Source organism: Pyrgilauda ruficollis, unplaced genomic scaffold (assembly GCF_017590135.1).
Source record: "Pyrgilauda ruficollis isolate IOZ18807 unplaced genomic scaffold, ASM1759013v1 scaffold23, whole genome shotgun sequence".
NCBI classification, from domain to species: Eukaryota; Metazoa; Chordata; class Aves; order Passeriformes; family Passeridae; genus Pyrgilauda; species Pyrgilauda ruficollis.
Genome location: NW_024522539.1, coordinates 14,436,944 through 14,454,861, shown reverse-complemented (window position 1 = coordinate 14,454,861; position 17,918 = coordinate 14,436,944). Strand labels below are relative to the sequence as shown.

The window sequence follows — 17,918 nt, the reverse complement described above, 5'->3', positions numbered from 1 at the left end:
CAGTCCTTAATGGAAATTTTTGCTATCCTGTCTGTGATCATCCTCTCATTAGTAAGATTGCTTTTGCAGCTACTCCCATAAAAAGTCTCTGTGCTCATGGAGAAACACTCTTGTAATTCTGATATGGTGCAAATAATAATAATTTTTAATATCACTGGCAAATTTATTATGTGAAGTTTCAAGTCTGGACAATTTCTGCCTTCCTCACCCCCTCACTTTCTCTTCCCCCCTTTTTGAGTTAAATTCCCTTTCACCACTGTTCTGAATATGAACAAAAACTTTAAAGAAGGATAAAGATAAGGGCTAGTGCTGCAGTATTTCTCACTTATCAAACATCCAAAGGATTTAAGTTATGAAAGGGGATGAGAGGAGCTGTGGTTTGCTCTCACAGCACTCAGCTTTACACCATCAGCAGCATCTGCAGCACAGTGCACTCTCTAAAATGGACTGGGGCATGAGATCATGCCAGGCTGAATAATCCCACTTAGACAATGATGTTTACAGCGTAAAATAAAAGTGGTATATGTGAAAATAGAGGATAAAGTGAAGGGCATTGTCTGCCAACAGCAATAAGATGGGACCTTTGTGCAAGGAGGTGCACTTGTTTTGAAAAGTACACTGGTATTGGTTTTATCTTCTCTATCTACAAGCCCAAGAGCAGGGTGCTCCCTCCTGGGCTGTTGAACAGCATTAAATGCTGTATGCACATGAGCTTTCCTGAGTCTAGGCAGGTGCCAATGAATTCCCTCCTCACTGTTCAATCAAACCTTTCTGCTGCAATCAGTGGGATATCTCCTCTAAATTGTGGAATCCAGATCGTGCCCTAAAGTATGTTCTTTCATGGAACACACACCCTCAGAGTTCAAAAACATCCCAGGTTTTATAATGCAATATAATATACCTTCTATTAATGAGGGAAGATCTTGACCTTGCAGCTGATGTTGAGTACTGTATGTGTCATTTTGTGTCTAAAAATGTGTCCATTTTTCTGGAGTATTCACCACTATGCTGTACCAGGCCTTTACAAATGTTACATTGTATGTGAGCTGTTCCATTTTCATGACAGTATAGCTAACCAAAATTATGCTTTTTAATATGGTGAGGCTACAAAACACCAGCAGTTTGTTTGTCAGGTCCTGGCCTTCAACTCTCACCCCTAAACCATGGTCCTTGCTGTGAACTCTGCTTGGCTCACAGCTGGAACCATGACTGTGGTGCACCAGCAGCCAGGGGCCAGCCCTTCTTACCCTAGTGAACACATCAGACCTGGCTCCAAAATCTGGAGGGACCTGCTGGTTTAACCCAGTTCCCTTGTGACTGGATCATCAGCAGCAGAACCCAGACTCTCCCCCTTCCATAGATCTCACAGCTGACAGATCGTGTATTCCTGATCTAGGGTTCTCCATTAAACCACATTTCCACCCAAACCGTTGCTTCGTCTAGGAGGTGTTTTCAGTGTGGAGGCCAAGTTTAGAGCAGTCATAATAATCACCTGCAGTATGGACCTTTATGGGTGTCATAGGCCACTAAGCAAACATGAACAGTTACTCAGTTTCCTACTTAAAAGAGAGAGCAGTGATGGATTTTGGCAGTTTAGGTAGGTGCCTGTGTTATTTCCATGTCCTGGAGAAGTTCTGGTGAGCAACACGAGTGCCTGGAAAGCCTAAAGGGAGTTACAACGATATTGGATCAACATCCAGCTCCCACAGTCAGCAGGGCTGCTGAGTGGGAGGGTGACTGCAGCAGCTGCCTGGGGCATCATCCAGCCCTCACAGAATCACACAGAATATGCTGACTTGGAAGGGACCCACAAGGATCGTGCAGTCCAGCTCCTGGCCCTGCACAGAACCATCCCCAAGAGTCACACCATGTGCCTGAAAGGGTTGCACACACCCCACAGCTGTAATGCATACACCTTCTGTAAAGGGTGACATGGGGAGAACGCCACAGCAGAATCCCGGAAGGTCAAGGGCTTAGGATGGACCATCCAGTTCAAAACCCTGCCACGGGCAGGGGCACCTTGCTCAAGGCCTTACAGAACGCGGCTGTGAACGCTGCCAGCGATGGAGCAGGCACGACCTCCCCGGGCAGCCTGTGCCAGCGTCTCCCCAGCCCCTCTCTCCACCATGCCGGAGCTGGATTTTACCGCTGCCTTACGAGACAGCCCTGGCTAGCGCTAACTCCTGCAGGCCCCCGAACGGGGGCTTCAGCTCCCACGGGGCTCTGAGGCCGAACTGCGGCAATCCTGTGCTTCGGAAGGCGGCCCGCCCGCCGCAGGCCCGGCGTTTGGCTGTTCCTGGGGCAGGCCCGGACCGGGCACGATGGGGCCGGGGGGGCGCTGACCCGGCCCCGGCAGTGCGGCCGTGCCGGGGCTGCGCGGTGCCGCGGGCCGGCCGTCACCGCCGGGCCGCTTGTTCCCTCCGCGCCGCCGTACGCGACCGCGCCCGCCCCTCACGGCCCGGCCCGGCCCGCCGGGGCCGCCGCCCGCCCAAGGAGCCGCTGGGCCGGCTCGGGGAGGCGGAGGGAGCCTCGGGGGTTCCATGTGGGGCGGCAGCGGCTCCAGCCCGGGCCTGCCCAGGCCGCTGGCTCCTCCCTTGGGGAAGGAGGGTGCGCCGGGGCCGCCCCCGCGGTGTGACGGGGAGCGCAGCCCGAGCGGCCGCGGGCGCCGGGCCTGAGCCGGCGGGCGTCGGTACCACCTCCGGGACCCGGCCCGGCCCGGCCCGCCCGTCGGCGGCCACAATGTTCTCCCTCAAGCAGCCCAAACCCACCTTCAAGTCGTACCTTCTGCCTCAGGTAACCGCCTTTTACTGCCATTACCGACCTGCCCGCCCTGCCCTGCCCTGCCCTGCCCTGCCTGCCCCGGGCCGTCCCTGTCCCTGGCCGAGGTGCCGCCCCGGGGCTGTGCCCGCTGGCCCGGAGGGTGGCGAACAGCACCTGTGGAGGGGCTGCCGGGTCCCCGAGCCCTCCGTGGCACCGGGAAACAAAAGCTGCGCAGCCGGTTCGGGGTGCAGCCCCTCGGCCTCCGGGTCTCCGCGTCGCACACAGACAGAGCCCGCACCGTGGTCGGGAAGCAGGACTTGTATCAAAATAAAGTCTTGTGTTCGTTAAAATCGGCCCGTGCGAGATTATTTTGGAAAGTTGTGAGTTATGCTTCAGGTGTTTGGGCTCGCTTTGCTCGCAGCGCTGGGCGGGATGAGGAGAAAGCGGCGGGCGCTGCTGTGCTGTGCAGATAGTTAAACTCTCACTTGTAGCCATCGCTTCGTGTTTAGAACCTGTCTGATGGCATAAATAAGAAAACCGAGTGTATCTATCAATAATATATAGCGCAAATAGTACTGAGTGTGTCGAGAACCACCAGGACTTTTTGTGTCATCTGGATGTGCACTTGACAGAAAGTGATATTTATTTACTTTAGACGGGACAGGACCTCTTCTAGCAACATGTTTGACATGTTGACTGATTCTTGGTTTATTCCCAATTTCTTAGTAGAAGTGAGATGTCGATGTAACACAGTTCTGGATATTCCTAGTCCTGGGAAATGGTTATATTGCTATCATTGTAGGAAATGGGGGTTATTTCACTGAAGGTTCCAGTCTTTTTGTAGAAGCTTTTAATTTTGAAGGTTTGAAACTAAAGTGCAAGTAGGCATATCCATGTTCTAGGCCTTCGGGTTTTTTTTAAATCTTTCCTATGTTGAAAAGCTGTGCATGTTAGAAGTTAGTAGAGTTTTTTTGAACTTGAGTGTCTATATCTGTAAAACTTGTTGAAGATCTTGGGCCATTATTGAATATCAAGCCAAATTGGTTTTGTTTACCCTGTGACTTGTGATAATTTGGGTTACCCAATTTTTTAAACATGAATATTTTAAATATTTTATTATTCTTTTGGTACAAATCTAAATGCCCTCAAAATTGTTCAAAACTCTTGCTATGATTGGATTCTAGCTCCTTAAGATGAACTTTTTAAGTTAAAACAACTTTCTCTTCTGTACAAGCAGGTCAGGCTTGTGTCTGACTGTAAAGTTCTGAGCCTTAAGTAAATTATCTTTTTTTTTTTTTTTTTCTTCAGGCTGATGACAATATAGCATCAGAACCAAGAATTAAAAAACTGGAACCAGTACTTTTACCAGGTAGGCATGAACCAGGAGTTTGACAAATATCTCTGTTGGTATTGATTTTGGTATATTTTAATCTTAGCATTGTTAATTGAGGGAATATTGCTTTTGAGCAGGAAAAGGTAATGGTGTTTGTGTCTGTAGAAACTTATTCCAACACATCTGAAACACTAAGTGAATACCTAGGCAGTTTTGCCTGTGTGATGCTTTACTACATATAGAATAATATTTTGGTTTTATTGTGAGTATTGGAAATTAAACCACTGTTAAGTGTTTGTACATTCTTGACACCTTTTGGAAGATTACTGGTAATTACACTTTCATCAGATAGTCAGATTTTACCTGTGTGCAGAAGCCAGTAGCAAAGCCTGTGTCAGGGTCTTCCTTTATTTTAGAGGAAAATAGTCATAGAATTTCCAGTGTGTGGGTATGATTGACTTCTGTATTGGGAAACTTCTAATGCCATCTTTATTCATTTAGTCTTATGGATTGTGGTGCATTTAGGTAAATTTGGAATTTTTGTCTTCAGACCTCTACAGAATAATTTTTTTTGGGGTGTGGGTGAAATAATGCAATGCTTTTATTACTGTTCATCATAACATATTTATAAAAATGTAGGATATTAATGGTGTCTGTATTTTAAATAAGAAATAATCTCTGGTAGACGACACTTTGAGCAATGAGGATTTCTAAAAGCCTTTTTTCAGGTATGGAAGGAACAATCTACTGTTCCCAAGATTACTTTCACTGCAAACTGTACATCACTGTAATAAATTTGGCTTGCAGTTTCTAAGGATAGTTTTGAGCTTAAAACAATGTCATTGTACAGTTTTTTCTTAGCATTCAGAATGTATATTAAAAAATATGAATTTACACTCACACTGATATAGGTATAAACAACTCTTAAAAATTATTTGTGTCACTGCTTTACATGGGCCTGTTGCTAATTAAGCAGTACTAATTGATATGTGATATGGTCCAGTGAGGTACCTAAGAGGCTGAAATACTGTGGAAGAGGTTCAGCTGAAAGAGTAAATAACAACTGCCTGACATTCTTCATGAAACAAAAGAATGCAGAATTTGCTTGAGGCATAAATGTCCTAAAATACATTGCTGAGATTGCTTGATATTTGAAATAGTTATATTTTTATGTTTGCAAAACTTCTGCTTACCACTTGGCATCTCACTGATTATGTTGCAGTTGATATCCATCCAAGGCCTTTGACTCACAAGGAAGTGACTGCATGTTCTTCTCTGAGACATTCCACAGCAACTGCAGGGCAGTACGAGAGAGCTTTGCTCAAAATGTAGCACATCTTGCCTTTGCTGTGAGACCTGGCCATGAGCAGTCACAAAAAGCAACTTCTGTGCTGCCCCTTTTTGCAGCGTGGTTCACACTCTGTTTGTGAAACTCCCAAGTACTCTTAAAATGGTGCTGACTGAGTTTGTTTTCTCAACTGGCTTGTATTTATTCCCTCTTTGCATTATTTTCCTTGTCTTGCACTCTCTTTGAAGTCAGCATTTGATGGCTTTTGGGGCATTTGTAGTAAGTTGCTCCAAGTTATGTAGAAGCCACAGTATGAGGTACCACAGACTTAGAATGATATGGAGGTGGAAATTTTAAGGTATTATTTTGAATTATTTCACTATAAGATTCACTGCTCTGTATAGCCACAGAGTAGCTCTGACAAAATCTGTTCATGACTCTGTATGAGAGTTGGGAGCGTGTTAGAAGTGGCTTATTTTAAATTACTTAAATGCAATTCTTCCTGTTTGAAGTTAAGCACCAGCCTAAAGACATTTTTTTGTTTCTGTCATCAGCCGTGCTGTAGAAAAGTGCATAAACAAGTACACATTGTACTGTTGGATAGACTGGCTTGTGGATTTGTCATAACCCAAGTTACTGGCCAAATTCCAACTCATTTAATTATATTAAGGCTGACTTGCACTTCCTTGTAAATACAGTTTCAGTATGGCATTCCTAATATCCTATCCTTAACAATTGTGTGAAATTGCTTTTGCTCTCAGGAACAGAGATAACCCGGAGTGGCTGAATGTTTGTTACGCTTTTTTAAGTAGTGGAGTTTTTAAGGAGTTCTTTTGGAATTAAGTTACACTGGCACAAGCGGGTACTGGCTTTAGTAATATCCAAAACCTGCAAATGGTTGTGTTAAGCTTTTGATTCCTAAAACTTAGTGACTCTGAGGGAGTGGCTTGCTTACCAATTCCAAAGGAGCTGAATATCCTGCTGTCTGATTTGTACTTCTGTGCAGTGAAGGTTAGGACAAGGAGTTACAGGCTAGGAAATAATGCATCTGGTTAGAAAGCTAAATGGTTTTTACTTAAAAAAAGAAAATTCATTGGAATCACTTTCCACCTGTAGAGTTTGTTTTAAAAGTTTCCTCTGGAGCCCAGAGCCCACATCTCATCAGAATTTGGAGCAAAAGCCTGTATTCTTGTGGAACTGTATGCCCTGAGGGGGCTATTTATTGGGAAAAGGAGCAAGTATCTTCAGTACAACAAGTGAAAACCTTGGTTGTAAGGGACAACACTAATACTGCTGTAGGGAAAAGCAAGTAATTTTATAGAATTTGGTATAATTTCATTGCAAAACAGATGATATAGGTTTGAGTTAGAGTTATAAAAATGTTTTCTTTTTCTTTCCGCCGTTCTGTTTTCCTAGTGTTAGTTCTGTGAGCGAGAGTTTCTGCAGAATTAGTTAAGAGTTGGCCTCTGTAACAGTTTCACTTTTTTCCCCTTTGTTTGTGTGCATTGCTACTTTTATAAGCATGACAAAGAGGAAAATTACAGAAATAGCAGGTAGTCTAGCAGTCAGTCTGTTAAAGAGCCTTGCCTGGCTGGTAGGAAATGAGTCTGTGTACGTTGGGGGAGTGCGGAGTTCATGTTGTTAAACCTGAAGGTGTGTTTTGTTCTGGGGATCCCCTGTAGCCTATTTTCCATAACTGTGTCTGTAGCGTTTCCAAATCATCAACTTGGTCATTGAGAAAACCTGTCCAGCACAAGTGGCCTGTGAATCCAGCGTGTCTCCATGGTGTGAGGGGCAAAGCAGTGTGCAGAAGTGCAGTACCGGGATGGACAATGGGCCAGTCTGGTGTCTGTACTGGAACCAGTGCCACACTGTGGTTTGGGCAAGACCAGGCAATGAGATCCTCCCTGTTGCTCACACAGGGCATTCTGCAGAAGATTATGTAACCAGTGGAGCATCTGATTGTGTGAGAAAAGGATTGTTCCTCCTGAATCTTAATGTCAACTTGAATTATTTAAATTGTTGCTCAGTATGCTAATTTGCTAGTAGATTAAGATAGTAGTTGTTACCTGTAAGTTTTTTGCAAAAAGGCTGGAAATGGTTATTACATTATACACTAAACTGAATTTGGATAGTAGTTTTTGTCTGTAAGGCTTGTTCGTGCTAAGGCAAGTTAAAGGGGCGGTGGTGGTGAGGCGCTGTTGGAAGCAGTTATGCACAGCCTGTTGTGTCTGCCCCGTTTCATGGTCGGATGACAGAAGTGAACCTGAGAGCTGTCACTGGTGTGTGGTCACAGCCGCGGTGGGTGACCAGCAGGGCACAGGTACGGCTGGGCGGGGACAGATGTCCCCTCTCGCTGCCGGTGGCCGCCGGGAGAGGGGAGCAGGGCAAGCAGCATTCCCAGCTGCTTCCTCTGCAGAGTGCAGCATGGGGACTTTCCTCCTGCAGGAGCCTCATGGGGACACCCCAGTGAGGAGTCACAGGCTATCACAGAACAGTGCTACCGTGTTCAGTTCCTCTTGCTGGATTTGTCTCACTTGAGTTTATGCAGTTGCTTTCTACAGCCGTGTGGGTTTAGCACCCACAGCTTCACATGGTAACGAGTTCCATAGTTTAATTATGTGCTGTTGGAACTCTTTTTAATTTATTTTTTTTCCCCTGAAATTACCACCATCCACTTCCTTTGGATAAATCCTAGTTCTTGTAGGACACAGCAAACATCAAGCCATATTCCTCCATTTCATGCAAGTTGTGATTTTTGGACATGTGTTACATGTCCACTTTGCTTTGCCTCCCTTTGGCTTTTCTTAGTTGGTCCTAAAAATGAAGTTTCCCGTATCTGTAATCAACTTTTTGATTAATTCTGAACGAGTTCCTGTTTTTTGCTGAGGTGAAATTATGTACTCTGTTCAAGATTTTTGCCATTGGATATATTCGGCTTATATTTAATAATACTGATTGACTTTACCACCTGCTTTTTTTTTTACTTCTGTTGGCTTTTTTATATCTACATGCCTTTAGAAAGGCAAGTGACTGTAGAAATTTAATTTTGGGAGGTTTTTCAGACTGTATCATGGAAATATTTAATCTTTTAGAAGAGTCTGTTTCTCTCGCAAGTTAGCTCTCAGCTTTTTGTTTTTTTCTGCTTTCTGCAATTCCTTATTACATTGAGTCATGTGTTCCAGAGCAGCTGCAGCACATCATGTGATAGGAGAGGGAAGCTCACTGTTCATTGAGGCACCCTGGTGCAGTAGTGCCCCAGGTGCGTTCTTTTCTCGCTGCTCTGGACCCTGCAGCCCTTCCCGGGCATTTCCTTCGCTCCGAGGTGTCCCAGGGCGGCAGAGCCGAGGCCGCGCTGTGCAGTGAGTGCTCGCCGCCGGCTCGGGCCGGGCAGGGCGGGGATTGTGCGAGCCGGGGCCCAGGTTAACGGGGTTAATCGGTAACCCCCGGACCTGTCGGTCTGCCCTGCTTGGCTCTTAGGAATCATTTTGCTTTAATGCCTCCCAGGCAAAACTGGGGTTGTTTAGTTGGTACAAGTGCTGTGCTGTCGGTTCCTCTTCCCGTGGCTGTTTCTGGAATGAGGTATTGATATTCAGGAAGGCATTACCTGATCTGCTGAGGATGTGCTGCTGGTGAGCAGCGAGAGCCTGTCAGTGCTGATCGCACCTGAGCAGAACTTGCCTGAAGGCAGCTCCTCACTGCCTCACAGCGCTCCGAGCTGTTGATTCTCATTCCCAGCGTTGTGGAGAGCTCGCCAAGGCTCGCTCCCTCCCTGTGCAGCTCAGTAGGACTCATCATATTGCAGGGTTAGGTTTTTTAACCTGCGTCAAGTTTTCTATTTAAAACTGAAATGTTACTGTGAAAATTCATTTGTTTGTTTTTTACAATTAATAGGTGATACAAAAAAGGAAGCAAAAAAGCTTTGTAGCTGCAACTTGTTTTCATGAATCAGTGTCATACAAGAGCATGAAATTATTTTCAGCATTTAAGAATGGCCAGATTAGAAGATCAGAATGGCAATTTGGAAAATAATGCAATTCCCTGAAGCTTTTTTAAAGTAGATGTTTCAGGGTTTTTTTTGTTGTCTATACAAAGATTGCCAGGAGTTTTATATAAGTTACGAGAGTTTTGAATTCTGGATTTGAAACCTGAAACAACAGGTTTCTGCAAACTAGTTTTTCTTACTGCAAAAAGTTTAGAAATGAACCAAATGTTTGACTTAGATTTAGAATGAGACGTCACTTACAGTAAGTTTATACTAAGTACTCCTTTCTGTTACAGCTTTTTTGTTTGTTTGGCTCAAAATAAATTTTCAGGCGTGGTTTGGGTTCAGTTAACTGCTTGTTCTGTGTTGGGGTTTGATTTTTTTAAGGACATAAGTACAACCAAGGCGGTCTGCATGCAGAATCTAAGTACCAGATACAATCTTAGAAATAGATTTTACTGGATGGAGTAATTTTGTCCTGCCTTTTGTTATAAAAGGCATTTCTTAAAGCTTCTGACTAGTAATATATTTTAGTATCTGTAAACATCAGCAAAAATAATTTCTTTTATGCAGCAGATTAGCCATAGGCCATTATGGGAATAATTCCTTGAAGCTTGAAGGATGACCCTGTTTTAAAATTAAGTATTTTAATGTTTTTACGTGTGCATTTTGCAAAGAAGTTGTGAAGTGATTGGTTTCTGCCCACTCTGCCCCACATTTGTTTAGTGCTACAAGCCATTTAAATCCAGTAGATTCTGAATTGTCATCTGTCCTAGCTACTGGGGGTTTTGTCTCTTGGCAATCATATTTTCTTCCAATGAAGTAAGTCTTCAGTGAACTGATTCCAAACTAATTTCTAAACAAATACTTCTGTATTAATTTATTTGTTAAGCCAAACCTTTATAATTTAACAAAGACTCAGTAGTACATTAGAAGTTCAGCATTTGTAGCTTGTATTGGTAACATAGTTATAAAATAACAAGCTGAAAACCTCAGTCTTCTCAAATCGTTACTGATTATATTGTTTAGGCAAAGTCAGGGTTTGGGAATCTGTAGTTTACGTGGCCAAACTTAAAAATATGCAAACACCAAACATTCTCCCTTGTCACTGGCTTGTCTATTGTTCACATTACAGAACTGTGACCAAATCATTGCTAAAACTCTTATTGGAGGGGTTCTGGTGATGAGTTTATTTTAATTTGGCCCAACTGTACATACAGATGCCAACAGGAGCTGTTTATCATTCTATTTTTCTCATACACAGGTGTGTTCTTACTAACTACTTCATGCTGGCACTTTTTTGTGAAACCAAAGAACAAGCCAGATCAGAGCTAATTCAGGTGAAATTTCAACTGACAAAAAAGGAAAAAAAATCCATTTTCTACTGGATCTGTTCTCTGATGAGACTAACAAAGTCTGTCATAAATGGCAGTGCCAGCACAAGGCTTGAGGTGAAAGTGAATGTTGAATATAGAACTGTTTCTATTTGAGTGGTAATACAAGTTCCTGGATTAAAGCAACTCTGTAAGCAGTTCTTTAGTTTGCTGCAATACTTTGGTTTTGATCTGTTTGACAATGAGAGCTTTGCTCCTGATGAATGTTCCCTTCTTGCCATCTGAACTCCTGTTGTTTGTTGCCTACTCTGTATTTTTGTGTCCTTCACTGAGGTTCTGAGATGTGGGGAAAGCTTTTGTGGAGCATCCCATCCTAGTTCATCCTCTCAGATCCCAGCTATGGGTTTGTTTGGCTTTGGTTTTTTTTGTTTTTTGCAAGGTTCATAAAGATTAGCCATTACTAGGCAAATACTGATTTGAATCTTGTAATTGTGCCTGGGAAACACAGAGATGATCATTGAAGACTTACCAGGAAGCCTTTATTTTTTTGCTACTTTTTCCCTTACTGAGCATTTAAAAAGTTTATCTAAGCTCTTTTCTCTTAGCATACCAGAGAGAATAAAATATTAACATATATTTTAATAACAATTTTCTAATAAGACCGGCAAAGCAAGCTCACTGTGCATTTATAACATACCACTCTCCAAGCAGTGGTCAAAGTTGTTCTTTGGAATCTCAGGTTCTCCTGTTAAAAATTAATGGAAATTGTTTTTCATTCCCCAATAATCAGAGAATTGAGCCGTCCTTTTGGAACAACCTTGTAAAAGCTCATGAAAATCAGAAAATAGATGAAAGACAATTATTTCATGAGCTTGCAAATACTTTTTTTTTCCTGAAGTTTGGAAGTGCCCGAGCACACTGAGCAGAAGATTAATGTAGAAGTGGATTAGAGACATTTACATCTAAATGCTTGATGCATACTTATAAACTCATACAATTTTGGTATTCACAAGAGAACATATAAGGGGACAAAAATGATGTAGATTTCAGTTACTTATTAATGAAGGTTTTATTGGAAATTCTTACTTGGGAAATTCCGAAAGTTAATTATTTGCCAAATATTTTACAACTGAACTCATTATTGTGCATTCTTAACAGTTAAATAGCTACTTGAATTAACTTGAGCTTTGCTATTGTGAACTTCTAAGACTATGTTTCACATTACCAAGCTGGTTTTCTGTCGCTTTACTTGGGTATAATCATTACCAGCATTGTAAATGGGAAACAGGAGTTCAGCTTCCAGGTGCTAGTTTTTTGTGGATTTAGGTAGAAATTACATGACTGCATAAAGTACTTAATAACCTCTGTTATGCTTATGTCTGTTAGACATTGAACATGCCCATAGAGCTTCAATGCTCATTAAAGAGAGTTTATGCTGATAAACCTGTTCTTGTGCTTCTAGTACAGCATTGGGGAAGTTCCCTTAGCAGCATGCAGGGTACCTGCAAACTTATTGACCTTGTAGGATTTGCATTATTAATTTATGGAGTGTGAGTTCAGCTATTTATTGTTTCTAGCAAGTATCAGATTTTTAAATATTTAAATATTAAATGTGACAAAAATACTGCCTGTTAGCATTTTAAGATGTGTATATGTGTAAGTATGCCATGTCCCATCTCTGTGTATATGTATTGATCTGTGTATGTGTCTGTATATATAAAATACTGCTCAGTTCCTTTAATTGTGCAGCATTGTTGTGTTCAGTCCGTATTGTTAGAGTAGTTGAAAACTGCTTAGTCTGTATCACCTCCTGCATTAATAAGGTTGTGGTCCTTGATGCTACTCAAATCAGCCTTGTTCCCTGAAAAGTTACAAATTGCTACCTTTATTAAATAAACAAAAAAAATTAAACTTGATCCTGTGAGGCAGGGCGCCAAAAGTTACAAAAATATAGCGTAGTGAAAATGGTGTAGAACATCCTTTATTTTAGGATGTTAGTGATTAGGGACTGTGTTTCAAGTTTTGAGGAACCAAATTGCCACAAGCCTGGTGCAGAGTGGTGTGGCTGCAGGCTGGGGGAGAGCACAGCTGTGCTATCCAGTGCTCCCTCCTGCTGATCCCTGTGCTCAGCAGGGTTGTCCTGCCTCTCTCCCAGCTCCCACGTGTTCCCAGGCTCTGCTGGCTGCTTTTTATTTTGATTGTAGTGGGTTATGCATTATGCTGGATTAGATACATACCATGAATTCTCTAAACATCCAAAATTTGAACCAGTCAGATTTCATGTGCTTTTGGAAGATTTAGCAGAATTTTTCAGAAGTTTAACAGTTTTTTGAAGCTGTGTGTCAGGTTGAGAGTGTATTATCTAGATAGATCCTTCAGTATCTCCTGTTCTTTTTGTGATTTGTGTATTCAATGTAGAAATATTTTTATTAAACATGATTAGGGTGGCAACCTGCAATTTCTCTTCTGGTTTCCTGTCAAAGTTTAAACAAACTGCTCTCGTCTCCTGAGATCATTCTTTGACTCTTGGAGTCAGATGGAAGTGTTGACTGCTGTTCCGTGTCTGGAACAGCTTGTGACTGTTTACTGGAAAAAAGCAGCAGCTACATTGTAGAAATGTGCAGTGTAATATCTCTGAATAGCTCTGTTGTTGTCTTGTGTAGGAGAAATCACCTACTCAACTACAAACACAAGAAGGATTCATTGTACAAGTCCTGCACTTACTACTCGTGTTGTTTATCTACTTCCCTAAATTTTCATTTTCACTTTGAAAGGTTCACTATATATATATCTATATACATATATACATACATATATATATATCTATATAGTTCTGAAGGGCCTCTTTAATCTATATATGGTTATAGATGCCCAAATGAGGGATAAAAGATGGGTTGCATAAAATTCTAAATCTGCATCTTGAAAAAAAAATTCATACAGGTATTTGGAAAACGCATCTATTAAATTTACAAACTTTCTCATTCTTTGGCTGAAGCTGGCATGCACACATTCTCTGTCCTGCCTACCTTAATCCTTAGCTTCAAAATGGACAGTTCTGGGTTGGGGCTGCAAACCTGAGAGCAGAAGATAAGCTAGGCTGGAAAATCCAGAATGTATTTGTGTTGGATGGAATGAAACTAAATGCAGTTGCACTAAAATAGGATTAGAATTAACATGTTGCAGTGTAACCACACAATTATGAGGAATGAAGGGGGGAAGTAAAAAGGACTGGCTTTGGAAAGAGAATGATGTAGCAGGCATGTTTTAAACTGTAGGAAATTCAAATCAAAGATCTGTGAATGTATTTCATTTATTTTACTGTTTAGTTACATCAAAGTAATGAATACTGAAATAGTTTGATAATAGTAATTTGCTTTTAGAAGTGTCTCCTATGTGATAGTAAAAAAATATTATGCTTGGTAACAGATAAGTGAATGTTACCCAAAAAAGCTATGAAGTTACATTTCATTTCATGGTGTATTTAGCTCTCCATATTTTTAATTAGAAATGCAGTGATACACTAGCAATATGCAGAGAGAGAGGAATAAAAATTACTTAGAACTCCGTTTATGAGGAGGTTGTTTTTCTTCACACACAGGAGGTGACTTAGAACTTTATGTTGAATAGTTGAAGACTTAATACCAATACTGAGGAGAAAATGCTTCAATAAATAGTTTGGGCTTTTGCAGTTATTTAAGTAAATAGATTATTTGAAGAAATGCTGGGCATTAAGAAGTTTCAGGCCATGCTAAGTATTGAAACATTTTCATTACAATGTTTAACAGAAATAGGGTTTGTCATTCTCATGTACCCCATTATAAGACATTGTTTTCAGCTGTTGTGGACTTGGATGAGTTTTTAACTAATTGTACTGAAGCTGTAAGGAACAGATTTTTTATTTTCATGTTCAAAAGCTTATTTAAGCACATTTTAGCACTGTTTGAGGAAAGACTTTAAAGCTCCTGGAGATCTGTTTGTAGACATTTTCACAGTTCCTGTCACTTCTGGCACAGAATATTCATGTATGTGATAACACAGGTCAATGAAACTTGTCTCCTCACATCTTCAAACAGTCCCAGAACACAGATCATAATTCTGGCAGCTCAAGGCTACAGACTTAGAGACATTTTTACAGCTGAACAACTGAGCCAAAAGCAGAGAGGCTGCTGCAGCTCTTAGTGACTTCCAGGCAGATCCCTGATTGTATCGGGCAAGAGATCCAGAAGGACCAGTAGGACAGCTGGGTGAAATAGCTAAGGGGCTGGAGGGCCTGGAGACAGCAAAAATTTCTCTCAAGTGTCTGGGACACTAAAGGTAATCCTTTCAAAGTATGATTACTTGGCTGCAGTGATAATCACCTGAGGAAGGATCTGCTCTGCAGCAGGAGCTAAATGGGGAATTTATTCCAGGCTGTGGTTCTACTCCTTGGACATGCAGTAGCTGACTGCTGCCAGTACAGCTGCCTGAAGAGCTGCTGTTTCCCTGCAAAGCATGACTGTGAGATGGCATTTCAGGCAACTGGGACTAAACGTGCCAAACCTGTTACGAGCAAATTAGGCTTCAGCAGTCTTTAGTCCTTAGTTTCTTCTAAGCAGAATCTCAGAGCCAGTATGAAATTACACTTTTCTTGGAACACACTTGTACTCCCACACTATTTATGGTAGACAGCAGCAGCAGGAGGTGGTTGATCTGATGACAGAAGTGAAAGCTCTGTACAGAAATAAAAGGAATTACTAAGTCAGATTACTGAAGGAAGAGTTACTGTTTAGCTTTCAGAAGTCTTGGCTGTGGAACTGAAAAGTATCATTTTGTGTAGTGATTCACTTTTTAAATGGTCCTCAGTCTCATTTGCCTATATGCTTTTTTATTTTATAGCTTATGCCAGACCAATTAGCATAATTTTTTTTCATCATTTGGATCTTCTCTTTTATGAAGGAAATCCAGAAAATGTCTCCTTCATTAGACAGTCACAGTAAAAAGTGTTTGTGTTCTGTTTTTTGAAGTCACCTGAAAATGTCTTTATAAAGCAAAAATGTGGTGTGGCCTGATGATTCTGAATTCAGGGAATTAATCAAATTCTCTGAAGTACTTAACAATAGCCAGCTAATTTCAATTTTTAAAATAAATACTAGCTGAAGTACAGGAATATATGCTTGTTTAAAGGACAGTGTTGCTCAAACACATGAATTTTTAATAGTGGAGAATTGCAGATCTTGATCTCTGGACCTAAGGGAAGTGGTATATGGTTTTGTTGGGTTTGACAGTGGGTCAGGTTTCTTGTGGGGTTTCTTTTGGTTTTTGTTCTTTGAGCTTTGTTTTGGTTTTAAGTTGGTTGTTTTTGTTGGTTTGGGGTTTTGTTTCATTTTAACTACTGCACAATGTTGTCCATTTTGGAATGGTAATTTTCTCTTTTCCCTGGAGTTGTGTTAGTTAAACTCCATGTTTACCCATAAGAGGTGGATAACTTGAATCTGGTAAAGAGTTAGGGGTTTCTTGGTACTACAGATTTAGATCTGTACCTACAGGATTTATATAGGCTTCTCCTTTCCCCTCCCTTTCTTCTGTTTCAGGTGAAATTGTGGTGAATGAAGTAAATTTTGTAAGAAAGTGCATTGCAACAGACACGAGCCAGTATGATCTGTGGGGCAAGCTGGTTTGCACTAACTTCAAGATTTCCTTTATTACAGATGACCCAATGCCACTGCAGGTTGGTTATTGCTCACATGGCTACATCATGAATGTGAAAAGTGGAATTATTCACACAGTCAGTCTGTCTTATATCTGATATAAATGGATGCTTTCTAAGCAAGCTACAGGATGACGTTCCACTCTTCTGTTCTGAATGTGTTGCTGTTCCATCTACTCATATCAGAACAAGAGCAAGAAATTTGTACAGAAGTACATCCAGCTCCAGTCACCTCCATGTATGGAGGCTTCCCCAGGAAGTGGTTTTACAAAAGACAAAGCAGGAATTATACACAGATGTGTTCCTCCCCAAAAGAGCTGTTTGCAAATGTCCCTTAGACTAGACAAGTGTCAGATCAGCAAAGCTCTCCATGTGGTGGAGTTTTATTGGTGTTGCTGATGGAGGGCAAAGTAACTATGAAGTGAGTATTCATTGTAGATGAAGCAACAAGAAGAGGGGAGAGGAACTCTTCTGCTTTGTCACAGCAGAGCTCATGACATTCAAAACCATTATCAGTTTTTGAACAGCACAGCACACAACACTGGAAATCCAAGCAGTGAGCTGTGTGTTATTTTCAGTAGAGTTTGCACTTCCATTTGGGGCTTTTAAAGGAAATGTTCCATCAATTAAAGATATGTATAGCTCTGAAAGTAGATAGATGCTTATTCAGTAATGGTTAGGAAGTTTGACCAGAGCTACTTAAAAAGATTAATTTTTGACACAAAGTAGTTGTCAAAATTTGTCCCTGAAAGTAGAATTATTTTTTTCTTTCTTCTTACAAAAGTAATAATAATTGGAGATTTCTTGTATTCCATATATATATATTATATTTCAAATTGTATTGCATTTCTAAGAGTGATTTTGGATACTAATTGGGTAAATTCAGTGCAAATAGGGAGATTATTTTGCATATTCCACTGGAGTTTCTAAACTGCTGGGTGTGCAGTTCAGCGGCATCTAACCTCTAATTACCTGGGAATAGGCAAGGGTAGTACCTGTCAGAAAAGCCTAGGCATGCCTGATTTGTATCATAGTTTCTTCAAAGTTGTGCTGTATATCTGGTTGCAAACTGCAGAACTGCAATTAATGGCTGTGAGTTCATGTGTTTCAGAAATTCCATTATAAAAACCTCCTCCTTGGTGAGCATGATGTCCCACTCACATGCATTGAGCAGATTGTCACAGGTATGTCAAAAATAGTTAAGTATACTGACAGGCTTTATTCTTATTCAGTACAAAACTGTTACCTCCCTGTTAAGTTCTGCAGAATTGTTGACACTTGAGGTTTTATGTCATTAGTCTTTCCTGATTTGAAGTATTTGGTTTATTTAAAAATAGAATAAAAGCCTCAAATACTGAATAAATCTTGAGGTGCCATGCAGGAGACTTAGTTGGGTCTTTATAATATAGACTTTATATTTGTAACTACCATACTGAATCAACAGGTGTTGTAGGAGAGACATTATAGCAGTACAAAATTTTGTTAGCAATGTTTTTACATTGAATCATCTGAATCTCTGCCACTGAAATACA

The 17,918-nt window shown here is 41.2% G+C and overlaps 1 protein-coding gene across 1 annotated transcript in view; it reads left to right on the top strand.

Annotated features, from left to right (window-relative positions):
- Positions 1 to 2,476: 2,476 nt before the first annotated feature.
- The window catches only part of MTMR10 (myotubularin related protein 10), a 36,181-nt gene continuing 20,739 nt past the window's right edge, over positions 2,477 to 17,918 (top strand). Inside the window, exons 1-4 of the mRNA XM_041469368.1 lie at positions 2,477 to 2,793; positions 4,069 to 4,129; positions 16,271 to 16,407; positions 17,498 to 17,570. Of these exons, the coding sequence (XP_041325302.1) occupies positions 2,740 to 2,793; positions 4,069 to 4,129; positions 16,271 to 16,407; positions 17,498 to 17,570 (325 nt within the window). The 5' untranslated portion in view covers positions 2,477 to 2,739. The remainder of the gene's footprint in view (positions 2,794 to 4,068; positions 4,130 to 16,270; positions 16,408 to 17,497; positions 17,571 to 17,918) is intronic.